This window comes from Pristiophorus japonicus, chromosome 7 (genome assembly GCF_044704955.1).
Source record: "Pristiophorus japonicus isolate sPriJap1 chromosome 7, sPriJap1.hap1, whole genome shotgun sequence".
NCBI lineage: Eukaryota > Metazoa > Chordata > Chondrichthyes > Pristiophoridae > Pristiophorus > Pristiophorus japonicus.
This window is the reverse complement of record NC_091983.1, coordinates 96,210,378-96,234,249: the sequence shown is the minus strand read 5'-3', so window position 1 is coordinate 96,234,249 and position 23,872 is coordinate 96,210,378. Positions and strand designations below refer to the sequence as shown.

The 23,872-nt window shown below is 43.4% G+C and overlaps 1 protein-coding gene across 3 annotated transcripts in view; it reads right to left on the bottom strand.

Annotated features, from left to right (window-relative positions):
* The window catches only part of ift172 (intraflagellar transport 172), a 159,311-nt gene that overhangs the window by 93,436 nt on the left and 42,003 nt on the right, over nucleotides 1–23,872 (bottom strand). For all 3 annotated transcript variants that reach the window (XM_070885161.1, XM_070885162.1, XM_070885163.1), the window contains 6 exons: nucleotides 21,613–21,725; nucleotides 20,859–21,026; nucleotides 15,459–15,595; nucleotides 13,634–13,741; nucleotides 5,188–5,272; nucleotides 3,380–3,472 (listed from right to left, as the gene is read on the bottom strand). In XM_070885161.1, coding sequence (XP_070741262.1) covers nucleotides 3,380–3,472; nucleotides 5,188–5,272; nucleotides 13,634–13,741; nucleotides 15,459–15,595; nucleotides 20,859–21,026; nucleotides 21,613–21,725 — 704 coding nt within the window. The remainder of the gene's footprint in view (nucleotides 1–3,379; nucleotides 3,473–5,187; nucleotides 5,273–13,633; nucleotides 13,742–15,458; nucleotides 15,596–20,858; nucleotides 21,027–21,612; nucleotides 21,726–23,872) is intronic.

Below are 23,872 nucleotides of genomic sequence, written 5' to 3'. Positions count from 1 at the left end.
ATAGACAGGCTAATTGAGTGGGCAAAAATTTGGCAGATGGAGTATAATGTTGGAAAGTGCAAGGTCATGCACTTTGGCAGAAAAAAAATCTAAGAGCAAGTTATTATTTAAATGGAGAAAGATTGCGAAGTGCTGCAGTACAGCGGGACCTGGGGGTACTTGTGCATGAAACACAAAAGGATAGTATGCAAGTACAGCAAGTGATCAGGAAGGCCAATGGAATCTTGGCCTTTATTACAAAAGGGATGGAGTATAAAAGCAGGGAAGTCTTGCTACAGCTATACAGGGTATTGGTGAGGCCACACCTGGAATACTGCATGGAGTTTTGGTTTCCATTTTTATGAAAGAATATACTTACTTTGGAGGCTGTTCAGAGAAGGTTCACTAAGGTTGATTCCGGAGATGAGGGGGTTGACTTGAAGAAAGATTGAGTAGGTTGGGCTTCTACTCATTGGAATTCAGAAGAATGAGAGGTGATCTTATCGAAATGTGTAAGATTATGAGGAGACTTGACAAGATGGATGCAGAGAGAGTCTTTCCACTGATAGGGGAAACTAGAACTAGAGGGCATGATCTTAGAATAAGGGGCCGCCTATTTAAAAACAGACAAATTTCTTCTCTCAGAGGGTTGTAAATCTGTGGAAGCTGGGACATTGAATAAATTTAAGACAGAAATAAAGAGTTTCTTAAACGATAAGGGGATGAGGGTTTATGGGGAGCAGATAGGAAGGTGGAGCTGAGTCCATGGTCAGATCAGCCATGATCTTATTGAATGGCGGAGCAGGCTCGAGGGGCCGTATGGCCTACTCCTGTTCCTATTTCTTATGACTGCACTTGGGGGAAGTGGAGCAACTTGAGCAGTAGGAGCAAGTCAAGGAACCTCAAGGAGCTGAAGTTGGTGCTCTCAGGAAATCACACATGAATAGGGCTGCTCGCAGGCATCCTTGCTCTGCCGATAGGATCTATTGGCCTCCAAGTTACCTCCAATTTTATGAGAAGTAGTGCAACAGGAGGTTAAGCTTCTTCAGAGGCCATCAAAACCTGCAATCAACTCTCCCAGCTGGCTGTGCATTTCCTGTAGCAAAATGACTGAGGCCCTTAATTATTTTTATTTTGTGCTCTTTTCTGGCTGCAGCAGAAGACATCAGTCACATTAATCAGTCTGTAGTCCATGCCTGCATCAAGATGCCCTCTTTTCCCAAGACCAGCAATGTTATTGCTTTCCCATAGACACCAGCAGTCAGCAGCTTCACACAAGTTCAGGCTGTGATTCACTGCGTCCATATAGCCATCAAGGTGCTCCCCAAGGAGTTAGCAGCCTTCTTGAACAGGCAATTCTACCACTCCATCAATCGCCACTCGTGAATCATGCAAGTCCATGTTCCTGAAAGCTATCATGATGCTTATGTACTGTTCCAGTCCACCATCCCCCCACTGTTTGACCCAGCTGGCTGCTTGAGGACAAGGGCTATTTCTCTGTACACATGGTTCATGACACCTCTACTTAAGCCATGCTCTCCCACTGAATGGCGATACAACCAGAGCCATGATAAAACAACACTTTTGCTGCCTGGGCATGTCTGGTGCTTTCTACAGTACATATCACAGACAGACGCAGTTTGTTGTCTGCTGCATTCTGCAAAACTTTGCTGTGCAATGGGGACAGTACATGGAGTCTGCAAATCAAGACGACCTGACCATGGCAAGGATGGAGCAGAAGTGGGGGGGGGGGGGGGGAAGACAGCAACAGCCTACAGCCAAAGCTATGATCCAGCTGCTGATTGCCTTACACTTCAGCTGATCCATTCCTCTCCCTAACCCTACCATCCACTGCCATATTAACACTCCTAAATGCCACCTCCAACAGTCCTTCCACTCTGCAATAAAGAACTTCTAACCTTTGATCAAATTTCATATACATAACCAGCATCATGTATTTCCAGCATATAAAGTTCATATACCTGACACCTGACCTTGTAGGCTCAGTGGCTACTATGGAACCACACTGCAGACAAAGTTGCAAAGTCAAAAGCTGTGATATTTTAAAGTCTGCCACAAGTGCCATCAACATGATATTTTTGCCCACGTATTAAACCTTAGTGCTTTTCTTAAGTGACCTCTTGCCTATTCTACCACTCCTATGAGGTGCTTCCCCAGTGGCTTCAGCTTGGGTGATGGAACACTGCTGATGCTCATTTGAGGTTCTTTGAGATGTTCATGGTTGTTGACCTCGAGGAGCTCAAGCCAGGGAAGGACCAGCTGCAGACTGCAGCATTTCAGCTGCTGCTGGGCTCTGTCTTTCTGAAATCATGCTGGGCATTGGTCAAGGGGGTGATGAGAGAGCAGATGCACTGTCATCTTGAGAGAGGGAAACATGTGCCACTCACATGCCGCTGCCACTCCTATGGGGCTGCGGCTCATCACTCCGACTGATCTATGGGAGTGTGGACTGCAGGAGATCAATGACATGATTGGATGCTGGGGGCACTGACATTATCAGCCACCTCATTCCAGGCCTACTGCAGTATCTCTTTGGGCACTTTCCGACCATTAGAGGAGAAAAGGACCGACTTGCATAACCTCGCCTACTCCAGAAGCACCTCCACTGCTGTATCAAAGAGACATGTTGCTCTCCAGAAACCTCCCAGTAGCATCACAGGTTTGCACTAAGTTGAATGACACCATGTGTTAAGAAGTGTATTTACTCTTTAAATGGACAGTGGGTTTGCCGGAAATCCCACCCCTAAATTGAGAGGGCTGCCTGTTACTACTAGAATGTAAATGAGGTTCAACCATCAAAATGATGCTAGCCTCAGACTTGTGTGGCATTCTGTCGCAAGGCCCGCCCAAAAAACAGGCACAGTATAAATTGGCCCGATAAAGTTCAATAGCTGAAACCCTTCCCCTATACAAGATGACATTAAATTATGCTTTTGTGACTCATTTACTGTGCCACTGTGGGCTGTGAGTTACCCACACTGCAATATTGCAGAATATAGTCACTAAATCACAACATGAAAGAATAAAATCTATTCACAAAAGATTGAAATATGCCACTGTGTATAACAATTAGGACGATACAATACAATTCAGACATACACATTTCCTCATTTAATGATCCATTTGATCAATTATTAACCAATGAATCTATGCAATAAAGAAACAATTACCTTAGATATTTGAAAAGATGGAGGAAATTTCGGTTCTACTTGAAAACCATGTAATAAAACTGAGTACCGATTCCAGTGAAGAAAACTATACTCAGCAACATTAAAATTGTCCATGTGTACAAGTTTAATTGTGCATATAAAGTTCAGTGGAGCTGCACAATACTATTCTAGTAAAGGTTTTAAATTATTTAATAATTTTGAAATTATACCTGTTCCAGATAATAACTTTCTGCTAATTTGTAGTTTTTTTCCAACATAGCCAATCGTGCACGAACAAGGTAATAGTCTGTGCCATCACCTCCCTAGAAAAAAAGATAAAATGAAAATCTGCTGTTTCATTATTTTATTAAGAGAACAATTCAATGGTATGCTGATATCTGAACAAAGGTGTACAATTAAACACTGACAAAAGAACACATGTAAATTATCAAAATCATTGTTCGAGTGGTGCAATAGCCAGTTTACAAAAAATAACTGCATTTGTATCTGAACTATTTCCTCGATAGTTCATTTGCATAAATGTGTGCTGGGACTAATCTTCATCTCCCAGTGTACAATTGTGGGTGTAGCACACGAGTTGCATTTTGAGACAGCATGCCATTTCCTATTGAGCGCTATGATCATGGACTTCGGGTGTTGGTCGTGGCCCTTATTTAGGTACAGTAGTGGAACTGAGAGAAATTCCCAGCACTATATGGGCTTTAATGGCTGCAGCAAAGTTAAATGGGCAGGTGAAATGAAATAATCTGGATAAATCACAGCCCCATTGGAAGGAGGAAAGGGAGAATAATTATTTACTAAAACAATTAGAAGAAGCACACAGCTCTGCCAATGCAACTCCCTTTCCAAGTAACACACAAGAGGCCGTAAATCTGGGTTAAAACATCAATGTTCTCACTCTGGGAACATCCTGCTGTGTAAGGAGGGAAAAGGAAAGAACAAATCAAACAATTCATGACAAATAAAGTCTGCCATCTGGTGGTGTAAATATGAAATTCATTCAATTTTGCATTTTATTGTGTGCAATAATTTCCATTTAATATGATAAATAGGAACAGGAGTAGGCCATTCAGCCTCTCAAGTGTGTTCCGCTTTTCAATTAGATCATGGCTGTTTTGAATCTCAACTCTATTTACTCGTCTTAGCTCCATATCCCTTGATACCCTTACCTAACAAAAATCTATTGATCTCAGTCTTGAAAGCTCCATTGTCCGAGTATCCACAGCCTTTTGGGGGAGAGAATTTCAGATTTCTACTACCCTTTGTGTGAAAAAGTGCTTCCTAATTGGTCTCGATATAATTTTAAGATTATATTCCCTCGTTCTTGATTCCCCCATCAGAGGAAATAGATTCTCTGTATCTACCCTATTCAATCCTTTTAACATTTTAGTTCATCCCTCAATCTTATATACTCAAGGGAATACAAGCCAAGCTTGTGCAAAATGTCCTCATAATTTAACCCTCTCATGCCCAGTGTCAACCTGGTGAATCTGCACTGCACCACCTCCAAGCCAATATCCTTCCTGAGGTACAAAGCTGAACACAGTACTCCAGATGGGATCTGGCCAAGGCTCTATATAACTGTCTACAAACTGAAATTGCATATTTTTATTCATACTTCACTTTTTTCCCTCCCCAGATATGTGGTGTGCCTGTGGAGTATGATCCATCATTCTGCCCAGTGGCCATTAATTGTATGAAAATATTTTATCTGTGAGGTGGAAAGTGTTTCTCTGGATAACTGTAGCTACATGGCTATTGAAATTCATCATGTGACCACTGCACTGAATCTGAATCATCTTGAATTTGTTATGAGGTATATTGATCAGTGCTTCTTAATGGACATGTACAATCACTCTATAACACATTGTTTTTACTTATATAAAAAAACAAATTGATGAAACATTTTAGAATTTTTCAAACCTAGAAAACAAATGCATTGAGATAAAGATTTACATCGATTGATTGGCAGTGTATTTGTTTGTGTCTGTTGCTAGTAGTTGCACTAACTACTTACATATTCTTTTGCTGCTTGGTCTGCAATCCGGTTAGTCTCACAAAGAAATTGAGCTTTAGCCACATCCCCAAGAGCAGCAAAACACCTAAAAATAGGAATACATGAGTTAAAACTGTCAGATTAAGAACTTAATTCTCTAATTTTTGTTTCCTTTTATTTGTTTGAGTCATTTCTAACACTTCAGATTATTTTGGCTCTTGTATCTTAGATCGCTCATTGTGACATTAAGCACACTGGACACAGTAAAGACTATGGGCACTGACAACATGCTGAGTATAGTGCTGAAGATCTGCATAGCAGAACTAACTACACGGAACAGGCTCAACGGGCCGAATGGCCTACCCCTGCTCCTATTACTTATTTCTTATGTTCACCCCTCGTCAAGCTGTTCCAGTAAAGCTACAACATTGGCATCTACCTGACAAGGTGGAAAATTGCCCAGGTGTGTCCTATCCACTAAAAGCAATGTAATCCACCCAATTACTGCCCTATCACAACCTCCTTGAAATCTTCAGCAAAGTGATTGAAAGAATCTTCAATAGGACCATTAAACCACATTTATTCACCTGTAACCTGCTCACTGACATTCAGTTTGGGTTCAGCCAAAACTACTTGGGACTAAAGTTTGTCAGAGCCTTGATTCAGATTGACACAAAAGCTAACAGCTAATGCAGAGAGGTAACAGCAATTGCCCTCGACATTAAAGCAGCTTTTGGGGGATTGGGTGAAAATCATCCATTGGCTGGAATCATAACTGGTGCAAAGGACGAATATGGTTATGGTTGCTGAAACCTAATCATCACGGCCCCATGACATCATTGGAAGAGTTCCTTAGGGCCGCTTTGCCTGACTAACTTCAGCTGCTTCATCAACGACCTTTCCTATGTCAAAGTCAGGAGTGCGATTGTTTGTTGATGATTCCACAGCATTCGAACTCCGTTCACAAATCCTCCAATAATGAGGCAGCCAAATTTAGCCAATAGCAGGACCTGGACAACATTTGGCTTGGACTGACAAGTAGCAGATAACATTTATGCTACACAAGTGCCCGGTAATCATAATGCCCCACAAGAAAAGGTCTCCCCTTCACTTTCAACCGCACCACCATCACAGAGTCTCCCCATCATCAAAATCCTGTGGATCATAATTGACCAGAAGCTTAACTGGACCAGCCATATCAAAACTCTGACTACAAGAGCAGAGCAGAGACTGGGTACTTTGTGACAAGTGGCTCATCTCCTGACCCCTTAATGCCTACCCACCAACTACAAGGCTCATGTCAGGAGTCTGATGGAATATCCATCACTCACCTGGATGAGTGCACCTGCAACTCTTAAGGAGCTCACCATGATTCAGACAAAGCAGGCCACTTGATTGTCACTCCTCCACTAAATTCCCTCCACCTCTAGCATACTGTGTCTGCCGTATGTATTTACAAGATAGACTGTAGTAACTTACTAAACTTGTTGCGACAGCATCTCCTAACCACATGACCTTTGCTATCAAGAAGGACAAGAGCAGCAACGTCATCAGACTACCATCACTTCCAAGACATACACCATCCTGACTTGGACATATATTGCTGTACCTTCATTGTGGGGTCAAAATCCTATAATTCCCTAGCTTATTATTATTGTGGGAACACCATCACCACAAGGACTGCAGCAGTTCAAAGAGGAGGCCCATCACCGCCACCTCTGAGCAACAAGGATTGGGCAATAAACATGGCCTTACCAATACCGCCCTCATCCAGAGAAAAAATGTAAAATAATAGCCTGCACTTTGCAGTCAGCAGCGAAGGAACAGCGCTCACTGTTCACCTCACTGACAGCTACCCACAAAGTTTTCGTGGGCTTCCCAACGTAGATTTCCTCTAATCCAGCATATTTTCCAGCGCGACGCCCTCTACAGAGGATCTGTGGCATCTGTGAGCAGGAAAAGAAACAGCGTGGCTCTTCAACCAATCAGATTTAAGAATCTTCACTTAGCCACGCAGAGTCCAACCAGGAAGTATAAAACAGGAAATACAAATTAGATTCAAATGATGTACACAATGCAAAATGAAAATTGGGAAATACAAATGGGATTAAGGGAGAGAGTTAAGAGACATATAGAAAAAGTAAAAAAATATGTATTTTTACAACAATAATTTGTATTTATATAGTGCCTTTAACACAGTGAAACATCCCAAGGCGCTTCACAGGAGTATTGTGCAATAAAAATGTGACACTGAGCCGCATAAATAGAAATTACATAGAAACATAGAAAATAGGTACAGGAATAGGTCATTCGACCCTTCGAGCCTATACCACCATTCAATATGATCATGGCTGATCATGCAACTTTAGTATCCCATTCCTGCTTTCTTTCCATACCCCTTGATCCCTTTAGCCGTATGGGTCACATCTAACTCACTTTTGAATATATCAACAACTTTCTGTGGTAGAGAATTCCACAGGTTCACAATTCTCGGAGTGAAGAAGTTTCTCCTCATTTCGGTCCTAAATGGCTTACCCCTTATCCTAAGACTGTGACCCCCTGGTTCTGGACTTCCCCAACATCGAGAATATTCTTCCTGCATCTAACCTGTCCAATCCCGTCAGAATTTTATATGTTTCTATGAGATCCCCTCTCATTCTTCTAAATTCCAGCGAATATAAGCCAAGTCGATCCAGTCTTTCTTCATATGTCAGTCCTGCCATCCCTGGAATCAGCCTGGTGAACCTTCGCTGCACTCCCTTAATAGCAAGAATGTCCTTTCTCAGATTAAGAGACCAAAACTGTACACAATATTCAAGGTGTGGCCTCACCAAGGCCCTGTACAACTGCAGTAAGACCTCCCTGCTCCTATACTCAAATCCTCTCGCTATGAAGGCCAACATGCCATTTGCTTTCTTCACGCCTGTTGTACCTCCATGCCAACTTTCAATGACTGATGTACCATGACACCCAGGTCTCGTTGCACCTCCCCTTTTCCTAATCTGCCACCATTCAGATAATATTCTGCCTTCCTGTTTTTGCCACCAAAGTGGATAACCTCACATTTATCTACATTATACAGTATCTGCCATGCATTTGGCCACTCACCTAACCTGTCCAAGTCACCCTGCAGCCTCTTAGCATCCTCCTCACAGCTCACACTGCCACCTAGCTTCGTGTCATCTGCAAACTTGGAGATATTACATTCAATTCCTTCGTCTAAATTATTAATGTATATTGTAAATAGTTGGGGTCCCAGCACTGAACCTTGCGGTACACCACTAGTCACTGCCTGCCATTCTGAAAAGGACCCGTTTATTCCTACTCTTTGCTTCCTGTCTGCCAATGTGTTCTCTATCCACGTCAATACATTACCCCCAATATCATGTGCTTTAATTTTGCACACTAATCTCTTGTGTGGGACCTTGTCAAAAGCCTTTTGAAAGTCCAAATACACCACATCCACTGGTTCTCCTTTATCCACTCTACTAGTTACATCCTCAAAAAACTCTAGATTTGTCAAGCATGATTTCCCTTTCATAAGTCCATGCTGTCTTGGACCGATCCTGCCACTGCTTTCCAAATGCGCTGCTATTACATCTTTAATAATTGATTCCAACATTTTCCCCACTGCCGATGTCAGGCTAACCGGTCTATAATTCTCTGTTTTCTCTCTTCCTCCTTTTTTAAAAAGTGGGGTTACATTAGCTACCCTCCAGTCCATAGGAACTGATCCAGAGTCTATAGAATGTTGGAAAATGACCACCATTGCATCCACTATTTCTAGGGCCACTTCCTTAAGTACTCTGGGATGCAGACGATCAGGCTCTGGGGATTTATCGGCCTTCAATCCCATCAATTTCCCTAACACCATTTCCTGACTGATAAGGATTTCCTTCAGTTCCTCCTTCTCGCTAGACCCTCGGTCCCCTATTATTTTCGGGAGGTTATTTGTGTTTTTCTTAGTGAAGACAGAACCAAAGTATCTGTTCAATTGGTCTGCCATTTCTTTGTTCCCCATTATGAATTCACCTGATTCTGACTGCAAGGGACTGACATTAGTCTTCACTAATCTTTTTCTCTTCACATATCTATAGAAGCTTTTACAGTTAGTTTTTATGTTCCCTGCAAGCTTACTCTTGTACTCTATTTTCCCCCTCCTAGTTAAACCCTTAGTCTTCCTCTGCTGGATTCTAATTTCTCTCAGTCCTCAGGTTTGCTGCTTTTTCTAGCCAATTTATATGCGTCTTCCTTGGATTTAACACTATCCTTAATTTCCCTCGTTAGCCCTGGTTGAGCTGCCTTCCCCTTTTTATTTTTACGCCAGACAGGGATGTACAATTATTGTAGTTCATCCATGTGATCTTTAAATGTCTGCCATTGCCTATCCACCGTCAACCCTTTAAGTATCAGTCGCCAGGCCTTTCCTAGCCAATTCACGTCTCATACCATCGAAGTTACCTTTCTTTAAGTTCAGGACCCTAGTCTCTGAATTAATTGTGTCATTCTCCATCTTAATGAAGAATTCTACCATATTATGATCACTCTTCCCCAAGGGGCCTCGCACAACCAGATTGCTAATTAATCCTCACTCATTACACAAGACCCAGTCTAGGATGGCCTGCTCTCTAGTTGTTTCCTTGACATATTGGTCTAGAAAACCATCCATTATAAACTCCAGCAAATCATCCTTCACAGTATTGCTACCAGTTTGGTTAGCCCAATCTTTCTGTAGATTAAAGTCACCTATGATAAATGCTGTACCCTTATTGCACGCGTCCCTAATTTCATGTTTGATGCCATCCCCAACCTTCCTACTACTGTTTGGTGGTCTGTACACAACTCCCACTAACGTTTTCTGCCCTTTGGTGTTTCGCAGCCTGACCCACATAGATTCCACATCATCCAAGCTAATCTCCTCTTTAACCAGTAACGCTTCCCCATCTCCTTTTCCTTCCCGTCTATCCTTCCTGAATATTGAATACCTTTGAATGTTGAGTTCCCAGCCTTGGTTACCCTGGAGCCATGTCTCCGTAATCCCAATTACATCATATCCGTTAACAGCTATCTGTGCAGTTAATTCATCCACCTTATTACGAATTCTCCTCGCATTGAGACTCAGAGCCTTCAAGTTTGGTGAGCATAGGTGACCAAAAGCTTGGTCAAAGAGGTATGTTTTAAGGAACGTCTTGAAGGAGGAAAGAGAGGTAAAGAGGTTTCGACAGGGAGTTCCACTGATTGGGGCCCAGGCAACAGAAAGCATGCCCACCAAATGTTGAGTGATTACAATCAGGTATGCTCAGGTGGGCAGAATTAGAGGATCGCAGACATCTCGAGGGGGGCAGGGGGGGTTGTGGGGCTGGAGGAGATTACAGAGGTAGGGAGGGGCGAGGCCATGGAGAGATTTGGAAATAAGGACGAGAACCTTGAAATCGAAGTGTTGCTTAACCGGAAGCCAATGTAGTTCAGTGAGCGCAGGGGTGATGGGTGAGCAGGACTTGGTGCGAGTTCGAACACGGGAAGCAGAGTTTTGGATCACCTCTAGTTTACGTAGGGTCGAATGTGGGAGGCCAGCCAGGAGTGCATTGGAATATGTCTGTAATGTATATACATAAGGTCTGCCCACCACCAGGGGGCACTACCATCAGAGGTCTTAGGATCAAAGGTACACTCAAGCTGGGCCCAGTATATAACCTGAACTTCACCTTTGTATCTTCACTTCTGGAAGCCATTAAAGACGGACCAGGTTACACCTAATCACTGGCTCACAGTACAGAGTTCATTGTATCATTTCATACACTACAATGTCAAGTAGTAACAAAGGCAAGGATGAGGGCTTCAGCAGCAGATGAGCTGAGGCAAGGAAATCAGCAGTCTGGTAATTGCTGTTAGCTACTGGACTTTTCCTATTCCAGCCACAACTGAGTAAAGCGAACAGAAGTCTTACTTTACAACATGGATTGAGTTGAATTTTCAAATGTTTTCATTTTCAATGACATGAGTTTTCCCAATAAATTATAGGAATACTATATAGTTTGATTATTTTGACGTGAGATACAGTAATTCCTACTGTGCCTTGTATATTGTATTGAGGACATTTTATGCATTTCAATTTGTTATTTAGATATGGAGTTCAGAACACATTTGAATGCAGATAATTTGTATCTATTTAATAGATAAATTGCATTATGAGCTGATTGCAAACAGTCCACGTACATCATTCACTTGGATTTTATACTCAATTTATTCACATTACGGTAGTGAAGGAGCAGCAGTGTAACACAGGCTAGAGAATATTAAGCTTCCCACATAGCTCAATTGAGGAGCTGAGCTATATAGACCAAATAAACTCAAATCTGCTCTCATCATCTAATCCCAGCAGGGAAAGCACCATAATTCAACTTAGCACCAGTTTGGGGCAGGAGGAAATCGGCAGGGTTTTGCATTTTTGATCGCTATCAAGTGGTCCCTGATTGAAATGCACATGTGTGCAAGTTTGAAGACAGGATTGGATTCTCCCCTACCAAGGTCAAACAGCCTGCAAATACTCAGCATCTCGGCTCACAAGTAAAGAATGGCTGCTTAGGCAAGGTACCCGAGGGACTGGGGCATCATTCTCATTCACTCTTATTGTATATACTAGTTAGCCACATTATAGTTTTCTTTTATTCATTCACGGGATGTGGGCATCGAAGGAAAGGCCAGCATTTATTATGAATAATGTATTCTAGTAAAGGAGCAGCAGTATCACATAGTCATGAGAATGTAATTCTTAATGGGCCCAAGTTTCGGCCTCAGTTGCTCCAGTTCTAGTCAGTTAGAACAGTTTCACTTTGGAACAGAATTTTTTTTTCAAAAGGCGGCGTGACCGGCCACTTACGCCTGTTTTCAAAGTTTCGGCAGTGAAAACTTACTCCAAACTAACTTAGAATGGAGTAAGTGAAGATTTTTGTACCCTCGAAAAAACCTTGTCTACACTTTAGAAAATCTGGCGTAGGTTACAAATCAGGCGTAGGGAATGGGGGGAGGGGGGTTTAAAGGGAAGTTTACAAACATTAAACACCAGTTTTACAAATAAAGAGCCATCATCAATAATAAATGATAAAAACATCAATAAATCAACCAATAAACCAATCCAAAAAATTAATAAGAAATAATTATTTTTTTTTTAAATCAATAAATAAAACATTTTCTACTTACCGACTGCAGCACCGGGAGCCCTCCAACAGCGTGCTGGGATCCCCCCCCCCCCCCCCCCCCCCCCCCCCACCCCGCCGCCCAGTGTGTCTCTGTCAGTGTCTCTATCTCTCTGTCTGTCTGTGTGTCTCACTCTGTCTGTCACTGTCTGTGTTTCTGACAGTGAGGGGTGGAGGGGAGGGGGAGGATGGGTGGAGGGGAGGAGGGGTGGTGACAAGTGAGGGAGGGGAGGGGAGGGGGGGTGAGGGGAGGGGGTTGAGAAGGGAGGGAGGGGAGGGGGGGTGAGAGAGAAGGGGGGGTAAGAAGGCAGGGAGGGGGGGGTGAGAAAGGAGGGAGGAGAGGTGGGGGGGGAAGAGAAGGGAGGGAGGGAGGAGGGGGGTGAGAGAAGGGAGGGAGGGAGGGGAAGGGGGGAGAGAAGGGAGGGGAAGGGGGGAGAGAAGGGAGGGAGGGGAAGGGGGGAGAGAAGGGAGGGAGGGGAAGGGGGGAGAGAAGGGAGGGAGGAGAAGGGAGGGAGGGGAAGGGGGGAGAGAAGGGGGGAAGAGAGAGAGGGAGAGAGAAGGGAGAGAAAGAAAGGAGAGGGAGGCTGAACGGGCCGGGTTCGGCCAGGCCCAAGACTTTGAGCTTAGACTTACCGGATTGACAGGTAGCTGGCGTCGGGGCCGGGGTCCGGGGGGAGCGCGGGTCGGGGCGGAGGGGAGTCGGTCGGGGGGTGGGGGGTAGATTGGTCGGGAGCGGGGGAAGCGGAGGTCGGGTCGGGGGGAGGGGGGGTGCGGTCTGGTGGGGAGGGTGGGAGCGGGAGTCAAGTCGGGTCCGGTCCGGAGGAAGCAGGAGCTGAGCGTGGGAGGAGCCTTATGCACGCAGCCCCAGTGAGGCCATTCGGCCAGGGCTAGGAGCTGCGTGCTTCGGGCCCCTCTCACAGTTTTGGGCGTCTGGAGCTACTGCACTTTCGCGCCCACTGTAACGCGCATGTGCAGAGATCCCGGCACTGTTTTCAGCGCAGGGACCTAGCTCCGCCCCCTGCAGCTCGTGCTGCGCTGCGCCGAGGGCCAGTGGACCAGCAGGGAGCCGGAGAATCTGGAATTTTTTTTCAGGCGCACTTTGTGGCGCGAAAAATGAGTGTCCAGGTCGGGGCTGCGCCGTTCTCGGCGCGGCCCGAAACTTGGGCCCAATGAGTGTCGTGGATTAGACCAGCCCATCTATTTCATTGTACTATATGTTAAAAAAACTGTTCCTCTTTGCTTCTCCCAATAGTACAACAAACTATTATTACCTCTCTGCAATATGTAACTGCTGGGCTTCCAATGAAAGTTTGCTTAATGTTTTCCACATGGCTTCGGTCTCTGATGACATCTCCAATGTTTCCAGGAAAGCAGTAGCCCTGGAAAACATATCAATACTTAGACTCATTATGTTGAAAGAAAAGTAGTGAAATATTTCCCAAACCATTGGCTTTTTATCTCCAATTTGAACCCATGGAGCTGATCAGTAAGATACACACTAGGCGTTCAGTGGTTCTTTCATTTCTTAGCCAGCTGCTGAAAGGGACATTCTTAAATATCAGAAATCTGACAGGTGTTTATCTCACCCCCTCTACTCCCTACCTGGGTTCTGGAGTACAATTGATGTCAAAAACATTAATTTTTTTGGAGAGAACAATTCAAGTTTGGCATATGGGAGGGGGAGGGGGGCTTGCATTTCTGTGTTTGGGGTGGTTGCTATCGTCTTCTATATATTAGAATACTGAAGAGTACATTACAGGACTAGTATTCTTTTTCTTTCTTTCAACTAGTTATATCAATTTGTTCAGCAGAGATGTCCAATTTCTTGGAGCAGGAGACCGCTCCAAATGCCACATTCCATCCATATGCCACAACCAACGAGTTGGCTGCATACGATTACAACAAAAGTAGGGGCAGCATAAACTAAAATGCAAGCACCTTCCCCATTCACCAAAAAATCAGAAGCACCTCATACACAAAAATGCGAGACCGCTCGTGTGCAAAAATGTTAAGCCTTCCCCAAACACATTATCCAAGCCTCCCTGCATTAAGAATCTCTACCTTACTTAGCCTTTTGCTATTCACTTAACAGTCTGGTTCACCACTGCCCATGATGCTTCCTACTGCTCACTCTGCTGCTTTTTTCGTTCATGTCTACTACCACCACTATTGTTGCAACCACCATTGCCTGTGTCTTCTGTCAAGGTCTCCAACACTATCCAGAAGACAGTTGCATGGTAGAAGCGTCAACCTCAGCTCTCGAAACTTCCTGGCCCAAAAACACTTGATTCCTGATTCATGTTAAAAGGTTGCTCCTTCATTGGTCTAAATCCACAAATCAGGGAGCAGCCTTTTCTCATCCTCCAAGCTTGGGAATTTTAAAAAGCTCAGGCTTAAAATCTGTGTTGTGCACAAGTGTGCAAAGAAGAAAGGAACCACAGACTAAGTGAAAGGAGCTTGCGTCTTGATCTCCACTGCTCAAGAGGAAAGCTGCTTCTGGACCAGAGGAGTAGACTCAGCCAATGTGCATCATAGAATCAGTACTTCACATAATGTAAGCAGCACAGATCTGGCATTTATACTAGTTCTTCACAAATTACAAACCATACTTAATGTAGAAAATTTAAGCCAAAGGAACAATACAATTGAGCAACCAATGGGAAGATGAGCTAAATTTTTGGTTATGCTTACAATTATGCCCTTTGATTTTCTTTCTTTGAGGGCCTTTCTTAGAAAAGGAACCCCAGACCAAAGTTTTTTTAATGCAATGTTTTAATAATTTCCCGTACCTTCAAAAGAATTTCTATTATACAAGGTATTGTGTGCATAAACAAATTGCGCATTTTGTCTACATAATATAAATTCTTGTGCGCTGCACCTGAAAATATTAAAATAGCTTGGTGCAAAAGACGCGATTCAAAGCAGAATTTTGTTGCTGCAGAAAGCTGTGCAAACTCAAATACCATATGGAATATCAATTCATTTCGATCTGAATATAATCCGAGGGAGTTGAGGTTACACCTTTAAAAAAAAAAAAAAATTCAGAAAGCCTACTTCCAATATCAAAGAACTGAAATGTTAATGCTCAGTACCAACCTGTTGTAATCTCCATCATCGATTGCTGTGCCAAATTCAATCAGTCCTTCATCCAAAGTGTAAGAAATAGTATTCACTCCCTCAGTGACTACAACTTCTGTTTTACCATTATTCCGCTCCAGATCTACAATATCACCCTGTAGAGAAAAGAAAAATAAAATAAAGCAGTCAATCAGCCACGCATTTTAAAATCTAGTAAGGTAATATATCAAACAAAGCATTTATGGTTAATTTATTTGATCTCTCCCCAACCCCATCCCAATTCATGTTTTTTTTTTAAACTGTAGCTCAATTTATTTGAGTTCAAAACAAACTATCTGAAATGTCAACTCCTTCAAGAATAAATGCAACCTCCAGAGGTTGCCACAATATATTGCTCAAGAACAATGATGATAAATACATTATACTATGTTTCTGATATGCCAAAGATTTTGGCAATTCAAAAAGAAGTTCGTCAATAAATTGCACCAGTCTAGTTATGCACATTAAGATCTTTGTATGTTAGGTGACATAATATTATGAGCCAGAAATGTAACGAGGACAATGAAGACAAACAATTGGAATAGGGTATCAACAGGCAGATCAAATATTTCTCATCCATATTTCCTCAGCAAAAAGTACCCTTTGTCATCAATCATTCCTCATCATATACAACATGGACTGAATATAGAGTATTCTATTGTAAGCCAGCATTGTGCTTGTCAGGGGGTAAAAGGTATACTTAAAACCGAAATAAGGTATGGCATGAAATCAGGTTGAAGGCTCGTGCTTTAAAAACTGCCGATCAAACTGGAAAAGCCAGAGCAAGGTTAAAACTGCAGAACACCACATTCCAATGGACTAAGGTCAGCTCCTCATGCGATGGGGAGATGGAGATGCTGTGAAACCACTCAGCAGCCAGTCTGATAGGGTTAACGAATCAATGTAGCTCCGCTGATATGCTGTAGGCCAACCGGTGGTTGTAGATGATTGTGCATGAGGACCTCACGCCTCGGAAACTGTCTAACTGTGTGTGAAACCATCACTTGGTGAAGGTCTTTTCTTAGCTGCCTAAGACTGTGATGCTTCCCCTGCATATGCTTGAATAAAGATCGTAAAGTGAATCCAAGGTTTCGTCTGATTGATTCCATAGTGGTTATAAGGGCTGGTGTCGATTCCTTATTTCAGAGAATCTACCCTGAAGAAGAGAAGCCTTCTTTTTACCCCAACATGCTAAACCCCAAACAAACAAAATGCAGCACAATTCTATTTACCACAGAATTAATTCTTTCACTTTGCAACTAGCCATCCTTGTGGTTTCTCTGAACAAGACTGCCAATTTAGTGATCCAATCATTGTCAAATTAGGAGCAGTTTTTGTCACGGACACATGCTCACTTGAAGGTAGGTTGGCATTGCCTAAACATATTCCCCTTACAGGTCGAAGAATGCTAGAGCAAACAGAAAAGTGGTATTTTCATCCAATCAATTAGTCTTGGCTGGATTGAATTTCAAGTCACACAAGTATTACATATATATGATGCATATCTGATACCTAACTTGCCAAACAATACTGTACAAGATACTGGATCGAACAATGGGTTAATACATTTCCTTTCCATCTTTGAGACCTGGAGCATAATTTTCACTTTCGGCAGTGCTGGAAAACTAGCAGTAATTGGAAAAGAAAATTGGGCAGTGTGTGTAATGGCTGGCCAATCTGCTACCGCCAATGGTCTGCCACCAGTGAAAGTGAAAGTTACCCCTCTGGTTTTCAAGCCTGCTCAAAATGATGGAATTTAGCCTCTCTTTCTGCAAGCGTTGTTTGTGAAATGAGCATAACCCAATTCCTTGTGGATATGGGGTCACCACACAAAAATAGCCAAAACATAGAAAAATTGTAGTCTCACTTATAGATGCCAAAGGAATGGTTAAAGTAGAAAAGTATGTTTAAAAAATAATTTTGGGATGTGTTTTTCTGAAGTTTGATATTAAAGGAGCAAGAATGCTGGAGTACTTATAGTGCAAAGCCATCCACCATTTATCCAATTGAAAAAAAAATTGAAATATTTCTAGTTTCCACTCATACCATGTAATTATGTAAGCTATGGGGGTGGTCCACATGTTTATTGGAGAAGATGTATTAATTTCTACTGCATTCAGTGCTAGGCTGGGGATTCATCCAGAGGTGACCAAGCCAAATGATCTTAATGCACAACAGTAATCAGCCAGTGCAAAACTGTCCTTGTTGGATGAGGTTCAAGGTGCAATTACAGACCTGAAATAGCAGAATTCTATGGGCCCAGGTTTCGGGCCGCACCTAAAACGGCGCAGCCCGGACCTGGACGCCTATTTTTCGCGCTACAAAGTGCGCCTAAAAAAAACTCACCTGTTCTCCGGCTCCCTGTATGTCCTCTAGAGCTGGGCGCGGCGCAGCACAAGCTGTGGGGGACGGAGCCAGGTCCCTGCGCTGAAAACAGTGCCGGGACCTCTGCGCATGTGCAGTAGCAACAGGCGGCCAAAACTGTGGGAGGGGCCCGAAGCACGCAGCCCCTAGCCCTGGCCGAACTCCGCCACCCCCCCCCCGCGACCTCCGCGACTCCCCCCCTCCCCCGACCTCCGCGACTCCTCCCCCCCGACCTCCGCGGCTCCTCCCCCGACCTCCGCGGCTCCTCCCCCCCCCCCCGACCTCCGCGGCTCCTCCCCCCGACCTCCGCAGCTCCTCTCCCCCCCCCCCGACCTCCGCGGCTCCTCCCCCCCCGACCTCCGCGACTCCTCACCCCCCGACCTCCGCGACTCCTCCCACCCCCGACCTCCGCGACTCCTCCCACCCCCGACCTCCGCGACTCCTCCCACCCCCGACCTCCGTGACTCCTCCCACCCCCGACCCCTCCCACCCCCGACCTCCGCGACTCCTCCCACCCCCGACCTCCGCGACTCCTCCCACCCCCCCCCCCCGACTCCTCCCACCCCGCCCGATCTCTGCGACTCCCCCACCAATCTCCGCTACTCTCCCCCACCGGACCCAAGACCCAACGCCACCTACCTGTAAATCCAGCCCGAAATCTTGGGCACGGCCGTTCAGCCTCCTTCTCTTCTTCTCCTCCTCCCCCCCTCGCCTCCCCTCCCTCCCCTCCCCTCCTCTCCTCTCCCCTCTTCTCCTCCTCCCCCCTCCACCCTTCGCTGTCAGAAACACAGACACTGACAGACAGAGTGAGGGACACACACACAGACAGACAGAGAGAGAGATAGAGACACTGACAGAGACACCGTCCCAGCACACTGTTGGAAGACTCCCGGTGCTGCAGTCAGTAAGTAGAAAATGTTTTATTTATTGATTTTTTAAATTTTTTATTAATTTTTTTTGATTTATTGGTTGATTTATTGATGTATTTTATCATTTATTATTGATGATGGCTCTTTATTTGTAAAACTGAAGTGTTTAATGTTTGTAAACTTCCCTTTAAACCCCCCCATTCCCTACACCTGATTTGTAACCTACGCCTGATTTTCTAAGTGTAGACAAGGTTTTTCTGAGCGTACAAAAATCTACATTTACTCCATTCTAAGTTAGTTTGGAGTATGTTTTCACTGCCTAAACTTTCAAAACGGGCGTAAGTGGCCGGACATGCCCCCTTTTGAAAAAAAAAAATCTGTTCCAAAGTGAAACTGTTCTAACTGACCAGAACTGGAGCAAACTAAATGCCGAGAATTGCAATTTCTAAGATACTCCATTCTCAACCAGTTGCTCCAAAAAAACAGGAGCAACTCAGGCCGAAACTTGGCCCCTATGAGAGGGAAATATCTAATTGAAATGGTGATATTGCCCAACAGGTATGAGACATGGGTAGAAACTCGGCTGAGCCCTTTTTCAGGCCCAGAGTCGGTGCAGTGAGTGCCAAAATATGTGGGGGCAACTAAGAAGTGAAATTGTTCAAGGGCCCTCACCAATGTTCCGTCCAATCTTTTTGGAGGGTGCGTGCTCCTTTTTTGGACTGCACAGCCCATTCAAATTTCCACGCATTTAAAATTTCCATTTAAAAGCCAGTGAGTCGGCTGCATGGGACCTCCAGACCGCTGCGCAGCTGAACGGGAACATTGGCCCTCACTATCATTAAATAGGCGGGCTCTAGCACTATTGATTGTCAGCTTGTCTAATGGGAGGGAACCGTGAATATCGGGCATCGCTGATGCTATTTAAGGCAGCATGCACCTCAAAGTGGAAGTGCACTTTGACTGCAGGCAACTGTTACTGAAGGTTTCTAACAATGGCAGGTGAAAGAGAAGCTGTAAGGCCCCGCTACCCAACAACTGCACACCTCCACCCCCAATTCTCAGTCGCTGCATTAGAGGTATTGGTGGAGCAGGTCAGCAGGCAGAGGGAAGTCCTCCTCCCACCAGGTACCAGGAGGGTTGCCAGACAAAGTGCTCAGCAGTAATGGGTAGAGGTGGCAAAGTGAGTCTGTGCAAGGAGCATTTTGCCAGTCCTTGACCTCAATGTTCAGAGCTGTTTGAATTTGCCAACCGTGGTCATCTCAAGTGCCTTCAGTGGATGATCAGTAATCTCAAAATTTTAAACTAATCATTACATATATCATAATACAAGATGCAACACAAAATTAAACAGGGGGTTTACAGGACTTTTAATATAATGCAGTTTTGTTCCAACTTTCTCCCAGTTCAATTCTGCAAAATGTACAAATCTATAAATTTTATTTACCATTAAAATATATAAGAAAGACTTGGACATCTCAAAGCACTTTACAGGCAATGAAGCACTTTTGGAGTGTAGTCACTGTTGTAATGTGGGAAACGTGGCAGCCAATTTGCACACAGTAAGCTCCCACAAACAGCAATGTGATAATGACCAGATAATCTGCTTTTGTTATGTTGATTGAGGGATAAGTATTAGCCCTCAAAATAGTGCCAGGGGATCTTTTATGTCCACCTGAGAGAGCAGACAGGGGCTCGATTTAACGTCTCATCCGAAAGATGGCACCTCCAACAGTGCAGCACTCCTTCAGCACTGCACTGGAGTGTGTCAGCCTAGATTTATGTGCTCAAGTCCCTGGAGTGGGACTTGAACCCACAACCTTCTGACTCAGAGTCGAGTGTGCTACCCACTGAGCCACAGCTGATACTGATATCCAGATTAAAACTAACATAATTTTTCATGGTGACAGCATGAATACAAAAAAACATAGTTGGATTTACTTCACTTCAAGTTTTGAGGGATTGGTAGATTTTTTCAAAAATGGAACAAGGCCAACTTTAAAATGGGATGTTGCAGCCAAGATTATAAATTTGGTATTTTTGTAAAGTCTACGGAGCAACCGACTACTGAATTTGTGCCATGAGCTTTATAGGTATTGTTTAGTTGTTTTGATATATTATATATTTTTTTCTCTGTTATTTTCCTTACCTTAAGTGGAAACATTGTAACTCGTTCTGGAGCATCAATATTGTACCAAACACAAAGATTGCCACGGTTCTGGGCCACAGCTACATCACTGCCAGGTACCCATTGAACATAAGTGCAATAATTCAGGACTGTTGTCTTTGTGTTCTCTTCTATATCAAACAGGTGCAACTGCAGGATAGAAGAAAATAATTGTTCCATGAGCAGAATGGTTTTTATTCCCAAAGCTATGTTTTAAAAAAACATTTAAAGCAGCAGTTTTCAAAATCTCATAGCTTTCTGTTCCGATTTAAATTAGTACGTAGTGCAGATTCAGATGGTATTTAAATTATTCTCTTTACCCACCACTTTTATTTTTAAATTAAATGAATTTCTTGAGAAGCACAAATCTAAGGAACGCCCGTAATCTTGACTCCAATAGTGATGCATCACCTGAGTCCAGTGTCAAGGCCCTCTGTCACATTGATATTCTTGGTCAGTTCTTCCCTGTGCATTACTGAAGATTCCTAAACCCCAGATTGCTGCTCTGCAAACACCACATCGATGTCAATTTCATGTAATTAATTTTCCTCATGGTAGCCCAAAATGCACTGATAATGTCAGCCCAAGCTTGACCATGCACCCAGCCACAATTCAACTGAAACTGGTTGTTCTTATAATGATTCAGAAGTTGCAAAAGTGCCTACTGTATCAATATGTGAAACTTACAGACATTATCCTATTTTGTGTATTCTACAGTAAAATAGTAAGAACTTACACCAAGTTTTTTGTCTCTGAAAAGCAGCTTGTGTCCAGTTTCATTCAGTTCTAACCAGTCAATCTTTGTATCATGACTTATGGTGCTCAAGTTATAACCAGATAATAGATCCACTGGGAAGAAAAGAAACAAAAATATGGTGATTAATTTAAAAACATAATCTTCCACCTTCCACCCTCCAAGTTATTTCTGCTGCTGATTACTTTCCGCCATGCATTTTACATTTGCAAGGATGGTAGAGCTGAAACTCTTCAACACCCCAACATATGTAACATCACTTTTTCCTCAGTGATGTAACATCTTATTTCTTTTATTACACTCTGCTCCCTCTTATACTCAACTCAGTCACTGCAGAGAATGGCCCAACCTTCTTGAAAGTTTCAGAGAAAGAAGCTAACAATTTGCAATTGAAAATTAATCAGCATCAGATTGGATCATAAACTAGGCAATCTGGACAAATTAGCTGAGCAATAATTGATATAACTTCAATGTATTTCTATCCAATCACTGTTGCACCAATACTAATAAGTCATGAAACATGAAGATAAATTTCCTTTTGTTGATAATTTTGCAAAAAAAACATAAGTACACAGCAGGATTTCTCATTTTGTACTCTGACTTTTTTTGTTAAAAATCAACAGGAGGAATTTCAACTTCATGATACTTATCACTCAATATGATGAAGTTGGAATGCCTAACTGTGATAAACTTTGAAAAATTTTAAGTTTACAAAATGCAGTTAATATTTTTGAAAAGGTCACTTTGTTTATACAGAATGGAAACACCAGTAAAAACTGTTGAATAATGTCCTTCTCCAGCCTCCCAGTGTCACAAGTATGGTGCAAAACTTGTCACAAAATAGTATTGGGATACTTCTAAGAAAAATGGTCTTAAATTATTTTTGCAATTATAAATGCAATTGCAAACCTTTTTAAACTCTCTTTTATAAATTTTGGAACCAAAGTAGTCTGTCCCATCAGCTTCGATTCAGTGATAGAAATATTGGAGAGATAGATGAAAAAGAATTTGGGTGTGATTAAAGTATTCATTGAAAGTATCCCATCACTATAGAAACATAGAAAATAGATGCAGGAGTAGGCCATTCGGCCCTTCTAGCCTGCACCACCATTCAATGAGTTCATGGCTGAACATGCAACTTCAGTACCCCATTCCTGCTTTCTCGCCATTCCCCTTGATCCCCCTAGTAGTAAGGACTTCATCTAACTCCTTTTTGAATATATTTAGTGAATTGGCCTCAACAACTTTCTGTGGTAGAGAATTCCACAGGTTCACCACTCTCTGGGTGAAGAAGTTTCTCCTCATCTCGGTACTAAATGGCTTACCCCTTATCCTTAGACTGTGACCCCTGGTTCTGGACTTCCCCAACATTGGGAACATTCTTCCTGCATCTAACCTGTCTAAACCCATCAGAATTTTAAACGTTTCTATGAGGTCCCCTCTCATTCTTCTGAACTCCAGTGAATACAAGCCCAGTTGATCCAGTCTTTCTTGATAGGTCAGTCCCGCCATCCCAGGAATCAGTCTGGTGAACCTTCGCTGCACTCCCTCAATAGCAAGAATGTCCTTCCTCAGGTTAGGAGACCAAAACTGTACACAATACTCCAGGTATGGCCTCACCAAGGCCCTGTACAACTGTAGCAATACCTCCCTGCCCCTGTACTCAAATCCCCTCGCTATGAAGGCCAACATGCCATTTGCTTTCTTAACCGCCTGCTGTACCTGCATGCCAACCTTCAATGACTGATGTATCATGACATACAGGTCTCGTTGCTCCTCCCCTTTTCCTCATCTGTCACCATTCAGATAATAATCTGTCTCTCTGTTTTTACCACCAAAGTGGATAGCCTCACATTTATCCACATTATACTTCATCTGCCATGCATTTTCCCACTCATCTAACCTATCCAAGTCGCTCTGCAGCCTCATAGCATCCTCCTCGCAGCTCACACTGCCACCCAACTTAGTGTCATCCGCAAATTTGGAGATACTACATTTAATCCCCTCGTCTAAATCATTAATGTACAGTGTAAACAGCTGGGGCCCCAGCACAGAACCTTGCGGTGCCCCACTAGTCACTGCCTGCCATTCTGAAAAGTACCCATTTACTCCTACTCTTTGCTTCCTGTCTTTCAACCAGTTCTCAATCCATGTCAGCACACTACCCCCAATCCCATGTGCTTTAACTTTGCACATTAATCTCTTGTGTGGGACCTTGTCGAAAGCCTTCTGAAAGTCCAAA